The sequence below is a fragment of the Diabrotica virgifera genome, chromosome 9 (assembly GCF_917563875.1).
Source record: "Diabrotica virgifera virgifera chromosome 9, PGI_DIABVI_V3a".
NCBI lineage: Eukaryota > Metazoa > Arthropoda > Insecta > Coleoptera > Chrysomelidae > Diabrotica > Diabrotica virgifera.
This window is the reverse complement of record NC_065451.1, coordinates 88,140,089-88,150,957: the sequence shown is the minus strand read 5'-3', so window position 1 is coordinate 88,150,957 and position 10,869 is coordinate 88,140,089. Positions and strand designations below refer to the sequence as shown.

Genomic DNA, 10,869 nt, shown 5'->3' with positions numbered 1-10,869 from the left:
AAACTAATATCCTGGCAGGGTCGCCATATGGTGGTATCTGTATATTGAACTGCTCTGGTGATGGGATTGACTATCAGGAATACACTATGTACTCATAACTCCTTTATTTGGGTTAAATTAATACCACATAAATGTATTCAGTTGATAGGTGACATTATTCTGCTCTAACGGCAGCAACCTCCCAAACCTAACTAACTACTTCGACTGACCCACTAATCACTCTAATCTGATCGTGTTCCCATATTTATCAAATACTTCGTTTTGTAAATATGTTTGTATATATTCTCGTTAGTGTGTCAAAATGAATAATCACAACCTTGTTGAGTAAGCAAAACGTGGACTTTAACTAAGGTGTTCTACTTTGCAATTATTATAACAAATATGCGTAATATTTATTGTTTTATAAATAAATATCTGACGAATACTTTAAGGTAATTTAAGAATTTCTAAAATATCTAAATAATGAGATAAATCCCATTATAATCTGTTACATTGAGGTACCAATTTTGATTTTCTTAGCGGAAGTATTTGTACTTTTACGCTCATAATATCGGAAATCTCATAAATTCTATTGATATTTTCGTCATTTCTGAATACCAACATAAACATATTTAGTGGTTGCTTTGTTTTGTATTTTAATTTCGGTATGACATCCATTATTTTGAATCCTTTATCATTTAAATCTTTCATGATCGAATCTTTACTGGCTGAATGATGTAATTTATTGACTATAACTTTAATTGGTCGGTTTTGCTTATTTTCGTACGTATGCCATGGATAATTTACTTCACTCAACTTTTTGGTTAATTTCCTGAAGTCTTCTTCACTATCGACATTAATTTTAGCGCTCTTGTCTCCAAGTACTTTCATCTGGTATTTAGTAGTATGTAGCCTGACTAATTCATGGAATTGGCTAAATTCGACAATACTCTCCACAATTATTGGAGGTGGGAGTTGGGTTTTTCTAGTTTTTTCTTCTCTTTGTTGGACAGATGACTCTTTTTGTGGTGGGGTCAATGATGTATCCATTTTACGTTTTTTGTAATTGACACGTATCCATTCTGTCTCCTTAGCTAATTCTTCCTCATCAGTTTGATATTCATCATTCTTAGGTTCTTTCTCTTTGGTTAAGTTTTTCTCTAGATCTGCAAATTTTAATTGCAAGCTTTCATTTAATTTTTGTAAATTATCTAACTGGAGTTGGAGCTGATTTACTCTATCCATAGCGTAATTCTTCTCCATTTCCGTCTGTTTCCATGCCGCATACAGCATTTGTTCGTTTTGGGACCTTGCATAATTTTCCTGAAAGAGGGTACTATTTTGTTGTATTAACAGTACCTCGTTAGGTGTTTGAAGACCCGCATTTTGTTGGATCATTCTAGCGAGAACCAACAATTATAATAGTCGCTAGGTGCCCTTCATTATTTCTAACCAAGCGCCCGGACTATACCCAATTTAAAAGTATTGTAAACAAAACAGTAATTTGGATTTTTATCTTACCAGTTTTTGTCACTTATCTATTTTCGACTTAATTATCAAATGATAATTAGCAGACACGGAAACACACAACCTTTATGATACGAGGTTTAATGAATACTCTATGAATAAAGGTACAGATGATAAAATTTTTTCAATTTTCCATCAAAATATCAGAAGCCTAAATAGAAATCTAGGTCAGTTGAAGTTAAAAGACCAGATGACACTGGATTTTGATTGTATATGTCTAACTGAAACATGGATGATTCCTGATAAATCATTTAATATAGTAAATTTTAATACCTTATATAATGAAGAATCAAAATGACGGTGTCAAGGAATATTAATATGAGAAATAATTTAAGATAAACGTCAAAAACAACTGTCACAGTTATAATAATTTTTTGGATCTCTTACAGAAAATAGTGAATTTTGGCGGGTTTTTAGCAGATAGTGTGTTGGTTTGTGTTCCCGTTTGGTTTTTAATTTGTTGTTTGCAGTTTACTGACAATTTAGTTCTTCTGATTAGGTCAGATATTGGAGACTTTATTATACTATAGTATTAAGGTAATATACACGATAAAATAGGCGGGGATCAGCCCCACCTAAACAGAATCCACCTGATAGAAGCGTAATAAACTCAGAAATGGATATAACAAAAAACAATGGTAAAGTTTATGATATCCAGAACAGGTATGCAGCAATAGATATAAATCCCGTTTATGTCATTGTGGAACCAGTAGATAATAGTTATCGTTTATCACCAGTAAAGGTAGGTCATTCTCTTTTTAATAATTCTAATTTTAAAAACGAGGTTGTCGACATTAAATTAATAGGTAAAAACAAAGTAAAAGTTAAATTTAAAACATTCCATACAGCAAATAATAAGAATAATAATATGGTTGTTACAAACACGTTCTTTGAATTACCTAATAGACGTTTGTACACGTAGAAATCGCCAAGAGATAATGAACATCAGATAATGAGAAATCAAATAGATTATATCATGATCAAAGAAAGATATCGGAATAGTATTACAGCAGTCAAAACACAACCTGGAGCAGATATATCATCTAATCATAATCTGTTAGTAGCTCACATGAAAATTAAAATGAAAAGAATAGAGAAAACAGCAAAAGAAGAAAGAAATTATATAAGTGCACTAAAAAATCCAGAAATCAGAGAAAATATCAAAGAAAGAATTAACGTCTAAACACCGTACAGATTGAGCGGGAATACAGTAAATAAAATATCAACAAAAACTGGGAAAAAATAAAGGCTGACTTAATAGAACCTTCAAAAAAGTATCTACGCAAACCCAAAGAAAAGAAAAAAGATTGGATGGCAGACGAAATACTAAACTTAATGAACAAAAGAAGAGCATATAAGGACAAAAATAAATCGTTATACCAGCAAACACAAAACGAAATACGGCGACAAATTCGCATAGCAAAAGAAAATTGGTTAAAAGAAAAATGTGATGAAATAGAAACGCTACAACATAAACATGACAGCTTTAATGTACACAGGAAAATAAAAGAATTAACTAGAAAACCAGAATACAAACAAAATATACTAGTTGATGAAAAGGGAGACATAGTAATGGATAAAGAAAACAAATTGTTGGTTTGGACAAACTATATAGAACAGCTGTTTAACGACAACCGAGGCACAATAGATAACGAATAGTTGAAGAGACTGGACCAGAAATAACGGAAAGTGAAGTAAAACACACCATTAAAGGACTGAAAACTGGGAAAGCTGTAGGACCGGAAGAAATACCGACAGAAATATTGCAACTTATAGCCGACTGCAATATACATGTAATTGTCGAATTATTTAATATCATATACAGAACAGGTATATTACCTAAAGAATGGCTTCTATCAACATTCGTGACTATACCGAAAAAGAGAAACGCCAGACAATGTTGCGAACACCGTACCATCAGTCTAATGTGCCACATACTCAAAGTATTTTTAAAGATTATTCATCGTAGAATATACAAAAAGTTAAAACAAGACATTGGACAAACTCAGTTCGGATTTAGAAATGCTCAGGGACCAGAGAAGCATTATTTGCAGTAAATGTGCTAATACAGAGATGTTTAGATGTAAACCAGGACATCTATGTCTGCTTCCTAGATTATAACAAGGCATTCGATACGGTGAAACATAATCTGTTAATAAAATTACTGAGAACAAAGAACATCGACACTCGGGATATAAGAATAATAAATAATCTGTATTATGAACAAGAAGCTGTCATAAGAATAAATAATTTAAACACCAATAAAATAAAAATCAAAAGAGGCGTTAGACAGGGCTGTGTCTTGTCGCCATCACTGTTTAATGCATACTCAAAAGAAATATTCAAAAAAGCATTAGAAGATGAAGTAGCAGGCATAAAAATAAATGGCCTACCCATATGTGAAATTAGATACGCCGATGACACAATACTAATAGCAGAAACTATTACAGATCTACAAAGAATTTTAAATAAGGTTGTTGCAACAAGTGAAGAATTTGGTCTGTCACTAAACATAAAGAAAGATTAAATAGCATAGAAACTAGTAGACGATAAAATGGCGGAAGAGTTAAGAATTTTACATTGGAACGCAAACGGCCTCTTGCAACATCAGCAGGAGATGCTGTTTACCTTAAATAACCAAAAAATCGATATATGTTTAATATCAGAGACACACTTCACTAAACAAACATATTAAACTGAGAGGATATCAAATATATCAAGCTCTTTACCCTAGAAACACAGCTAGTGGAGGAGCAGCAATAATCGTTAAGAGTAATCTAATTCACCTCGAAAGAGAAAATATAGAGACTGAAGCCATCCAGGCAGCTAGTATAAGTGTCAAAACAAAAAAATATGAAGTAACAATAGCAGCTGCATATTTTCCACCCAAACACAATCTAAAAAAAGAAAATTATGTCCATTTGCTTAACACGCTTGGAGAAAAATTTATTATTGGTGCAGACTTTAATGCTAAAAACACTGTATGGGGTTCAAGGTTAATCAATACAAAGGGTAGAGAACTACATGCAGCAATAGAAAAGATAAACGGTAAATGGCACTCAACTGGAAAACCAACATATTGGCCCACTGATCAAAATAAAATACCAGACTTAATTGACTTTTTCATTTCAAGAAAAGTTGCAACAAATTTTATGAAAATAGAAGAAGTTGATGGTCCCAGTTCTGATCACTCTCTAATACTACTCACAATCAGTGAGCATATAATACTAAGAGAAAATAACCCAACATTAACCAATAAGAGAACGGACTGGTCTAGCTTTAGACAGGAGTTAAGTGACAGAATTGAGCTTAATGTACCAATCAAAACTAATGAACAACTTGATGAAGAAACAGAGACACTAACCATAAATATACAACAAGCAGCTTGGAATAATACCAAACAAATTATAAGAAAAACCAAAGGACAAAATTATCCCAAAGAAATTCGAGAACTGGTGCAAAGAAAAAGAAAAGCCAGGAAGACATGGCAAAAAAGCAGAACTGCAGAAAATAAAAATATATTAAACAACCTCACCCAACAGTTAAGAAGGGAAATAGATTTAATTAAAAATGAATCAGTAAACCAATACCTAAATGATCTGACAGATGACCAAACCACTGACTACTCGTTGTGGAAATGTACAAAAAGAATAAATAGACCAACGCAACAGATTCCGCCGATTAGAAAAGAAAATGGAACATGGGCAAGAGATGGAAAACAAAAAGCAAATCTTTTCGCTTTATACTTGGAAAATGTATTCCAAAATAACGAAATGGGAAATAATCATCAAGCCGAAAACGAAGATGATCAAAGCACTGAAATTGATTTGAACAATACTGATCAAGACATAATAAGGCCTACTACTCCTAAAGAGGTTACCAACGTAATCAAAAACAATATCAATCCCAAAAAGGCTCCAGGATTTGACTTAATAACAGGAGAAATACTACAACAATTACCTAGAAAGGCCATCGTAAAAGTCACAAACCTTATAAATGCAGTATTCAGGTTGCAATATGTACCAATAACGTGGAAAACATCTGAATTAATCATGATTCCCAAACCAGGGAAACCAACCAACAAGGTAGAATCATACAGACCAATATCTCTGCTACCAATTTTATCCAAACTATTTGAGAGGATATTGCTAGCACGAATGCAACCTATACTCGACCACAGGGAAATTGTTCCTTCCCACCAATTTGGATTTCGCAATAAACATTCAACAATAGACCAAATTCATCGAATAACAGATATTATAGAGAGATCTCTGGAGGAGAATAAAATATGCTCAGCTATTTTTCTAGACATAGCAAAAGCATTTGACAAAGTGTGGCACAAAGGCTTGTTACTAAAATTAAAAAGATATCTTCCCATCCAATTTGTACATCTAATACAATCATATTTGGAAGATAGAACTTTTAGAGTTAAACAGGAAGGCGAATATTCAGAATTACGGCCAATTAAAGCAGGAATCCCACAGGGCAGTGTTCTGGGACCCATACTATATTTATTATATACTTGTGACATACCTGTTACAGAAAATATTAAACTGGCAACATTTGCAGACGACACTGCAATACTAGCAGTCGGTGAAACATTCGAAGAAACAACTAGACACCTGCAAAATGCAGTAAACAAAATAAACACCTGGAATAATAAATGGCGCATAAAAATCAATGAAGGGAAATCTGCCCATATCGATTTCACCTACAAAAGAATAAATTGTCACCCAGTTAGAATAAACAATAAAATCGTTCCGTACAAGAAAACAGTTAAATATCTAGGGCTACATTTGGATAGCAAATTAAAGTGGCAGGAACATATCAGAAAGAAAACCGAAGAACTAAAACTGAAGTACAAGAAGTTATACTGGTTATTAGGTAGAAGCTCACAACTTACAATCAAAAACAAAGTATTAGTTTACAAACAAATGCTCCAACCAGTATGGTCCTATGGTCTACAGTTATGGGGCTGTACTAGTGAGAGTAACTATGCTTGCCTTCAAAGAGTCCAAAACCGAATACTAAGAAACATAGTCAACGCTCCATGGTATATCCGCAACAAAGACCTACATCGGGAACTTCGTATAGCAACAATCAAAGAAGAAATAAAGAAGATTGCCAAGGGTCACGAAAAACGACTCCACAACCATACAAACAGGGAAGTGTTAGAACTTTTAGATAATCAAAACCTAGTCCGCAGGCTCAAACGCACCAAACCTTTTGAACTTGTGTGATAGTGATAAATCTATAAAAATGTCAGTGTCAGTTTAAATTCGGACAGTGAACCTAGCCACAACAGTGATGTGTGCAACAATAATTATTAATTTCTAAGGTGAACCGTTGGGAATACCTAGGACAGTACAGTAGTAGATTAAGTTAAATGTAAAATGCTGGTTAGTCTTAAGATTAGGTGCATTGTTAATTTAATAAATAATAAAAAAAAACTAAACATAAAGAAAACGAAATTCATGGTTATATCAAAGAAAATTATTAGAAACATCAATCTACACGTAAATAATAAGACGATAGAACGAGTTCAAAATTATAACTATTTAGGGACGAACATTAGTGAAACAAACGATTATACCAAAGAAATCCGAATTAGAATAGAAAAGGCTAGAAGTGCATTCACTAATATGAAACAAATATTGTGTAGTAGAGACCTCAGCCTAGATCTTAGAAAGCGAGTACTAAAATGTTATGTATTTTCTGTTCTTTTGTATGGTGTGGAGACATGGACTCTCAATAAACCATGCCTCAATAGATTGGAAGCATTTGAGATGTGGACGCATCGAAGAATGCTGAGAATCTCCTGGACAGACAGAATAACCAATGAGGAAGTACTAAGGAGAATGAATACAGAACAGCAGGGAGATACTGGATTCCATCAAAATAAGAAAACTTCAATACTTGGGTCATATAACACGTGGTGACAGATATGAACTCCTAAAATTAATTATGCAGGGAAAGATTCAAGAAAGGCGCAGCATAGGTAGGAGAAAATGTCCTGGCTGAGAAATCTCAGAGAATGGTTTGGATGTAGCTCAACTGAACTCTTTCGGGCTGTAGTGTCGAAAGTGAGAATAGCCATGATGATTGCCAACCTTCATCGCGGAGATGGCACGTAAAGAAGAAGAAGATACAGCAAATAAAATCATTGAACATGAGGTTACTAAAAAAATAATTTGATCGCTTACATCCCTATTTTTTTAATCACAAAAAGGGTATTATCAGAGAATTGACACGTTTTTAACGGACAAATATATATCAGTTAATATTGAGAGCTAAAGAAAAGTAGTACAGGTAAAAAGAAGGGCAAATAAACTATTAGACTCGGATAAGGAGGTACAATATGTACCTAGACAAATGCTTGTCGTGACTTTTTAGGTAATAATTTACCACAATATGTAAAAATAAATTTGGTCAGGTTTGTAGTAGAACCATATATTTATCCGGTGGTCCAGTGTTTCAAATGTATAAGATAGGGACGTACAGCAAAATACTGTAGAAGTACCACAAATAAATGTAAACGGTGTGGCCAAATACACGAAAATGCAGACACTCAAGAATGCACAAAAGAAGAATATTGCATACATTGTGGAAAAAAATGGCATCAGTCTAGTTCCAAGCACTGTCCCAAATATTTGCAGCAGGTAAATATAAAAAAGATTATGTCACAAAAAAAAATTATCTTTTAAGGAAGCGGAATTAGAAAAAAATAATAGAAGTTACTCTACAGTAACTTCTAATAATAGTGGACGAAAAGTATTATTTATTATTGGATAGACAGTTCCGCCCTTGCTCAATGACGGGAAAAAACAAGCATAAAAAATACACAACATTTTTGTCAGATTGTCATAAAAATTATTAGATTGATTGTCATAAATATAAATCACATTTTTAACAATTTGTAATTAATTTTTTTAGCTGAATACAAGAAGTTTTTAATATAAGTATTACAGTCCATTCTATCAGAAGTTTGTCCATAAAATTTGGTACCTTCGAGCCCGAGAAGCATAAAATTTGGTCCGATCGAACCCGATGAGTGAGACATAGATCCAGATCGGTATGAAGATTATTGGTTTTTGAAGAATTTATGATTCAGCGAGATTGGATCCGCTCTGCCGATTGAATTAAATGTGAGGTTTTTCCATTTATTATCTTGATTGTTCTTTGTTTATCCTTCATATTTATTTCCTTTCAACAAAGTGCCAATAAATTATTAGATTTTTGAGGATTTTTGAGGTTCAATTAAAATTTTGATTTTGCGCATTGAATAGTTGATTTATAACCTATAATTTTATTTAGCTAAAAAATAATTACTTATTAGATTGATTTGTACACATTTGTGTGTATGTAAATATGTATTTGGGTTGATTTGGAGTATTAATTTGTGGAATGCTATACGATTTCTGATTATTATTAGTAGATATTGCTATTATTATCGGATTTATTTAAATATAAATGATTATAGGACCATAGCCAATATTCGGCTAAGTTTGATTATTAGATAAAAGACAGATCTAGATTTGACTTTTATTACTTGATTGATTAGCGTTGATTTTTGAGTTCGTACAATTAAATAATATTATTTGCTACGTATTTTGATTAATATAAAGCTAAAAATGCCTATGAAAGCTTCTGATTTTCGTCAATTATATCGCAAAGAGATATAATTGAACAAAGATTAAACAATTTTATTGAATTTATAGAGTCGATGACAAATATCGCGATTAATGATTTAAGCGAAGACCATTTTTCGCAGATAGAATTGAATACAAAAATAACTGAAAGTTTGTTTACTGAATTTGATGAAATCCAAATGTCAATTGAATTAAATTGTCAGGATCAAGATATTCAACAAGAGTATGCGAAAAGACAACGATTAGATACTATATTTTCAAAAACTTTGTCTAGAGCAAGAACGATGTTAAAAAGAAAATGTTCCGATTTATCCAGTTCACAGTCGAAAAGGTTAGATATAAACCATGAATATAGTGGATTAGAAGGTGTCAAATTACCTCCTATTCAGTTGCCTGTCTTTCATGGAGACTATTTGAAGTGGATTGAATTTAAAGATACTTTTGAAGGGTTAATTCATAATAATAAAGTATTGGCAGATATTCAAAAATATAATTATTTACGTGCGAGTTTAAAAGATGATGCATTGAAAATTATACAAAGTTTAGATTTTTCTGCACAAAATTACAATTCTGCATGGCAGACTCTATGCAACAGATTTGACAACTCTCGGATGTTAGTAAACAATCATTTAAAAGCTCTTTTTGAGATTGAAAATTTAAATAAAGAATCTGCATTAGGTCTTAGAAGCATGATAGATTCAGTTAAAAAGCATTTATTCGCTTTAAAATCACTTCAACTACCGACTGAACATTGGGATGCTATTATGGTTTATTTGGTAAGTGGTAAATTGGATAAATTTAGTTGTCGGGAAAGGGAAAAAAGAAAAATAGATAATTTTTTGCCAAGTTTAAACGAATTTCTTGAATTCTTGAAGAATCGTGCTGATTTTTTGGAAACTATAGAGTTAAGAAATTTGACAAAACCGGATTATAAATCTAAATACCAATATAAACACTCTAGATCTCTGCTAACTAGTAAAAGCAGAAGTTGTAATTTTTGTAAACAAAATCATTTGATTTACCTATGTGAAGAATTTCTTAAACTTTCAGTAGCCCAAAGATGGGATAAAATAAAACAATTAAATTTATGCCGAAATTGTTTATGTACCGGACATTCCTACAAACAATGTAAATCGTTCGGTTGTAAGATATGTAAAGCCAAACACAGTTCTCTTTTACATGAAAATAAACCATCTGATATTCATGTTAAAGACAACAGTTCAATTAATTTCAACCCGAACAATGATTCAGAGAATGAACCAAATAAAGTTAAGTTGTCAACTAATACTTCAGAACATAATGTTAATAGAAATGAGATTGTTTAAAAAAATAATTGTTCAAATAATGATTATGTACTGTTGAGTACTGCTAAAGTTAGAGTATATGATAGATACGGAAATACTCATATAGCACGAGTAATCCTAGATTCAGGGAGCCAATCATGTTTTATTACAGAGGATTTTCTAAGTAGACTCGATTTAGACACAAATAGAGCAAATATTTGTGTTTCAGGAATTAATAATTCCGTTTCATCTTTAAATAGAAAATGTCAATTAAAAATTGGTTCTATATTAAACAATTTTAAGTCAAATTTACATTGCATAGTGGTGCAACAGATTACTGAGAATTTGCCAACTTATACTTTTAATGTCTCAAATTTCTCAATACCCCCTAATATAACTTTGGCAGATGATTCATTTAATGTAAGCAGTAA

General features: G+C 32.2%; 1 protein-coding gene across 1 annotated transcript; it reads left to right on the top strand.

The window, feature by feature from the left end:
• The first annotated feature begins 9,229 nt into the window (after positions 1-9,229).
• On the top strand, positions 9,230-10,480 carry LOC126891081 (uncharacterized). Its single transcript, XM_050660259.1, has one exon. The coding sequence runs from the start codon at positions 9,230-9,232 to the stop codon at positions 10,478-10,480; it is 1,251 nt and encodes a 416-aa protein (XP_050516216.1).
• The last annotated feature ends 389 nt before the right edge of the window (positions 10,481-10,869 follow it).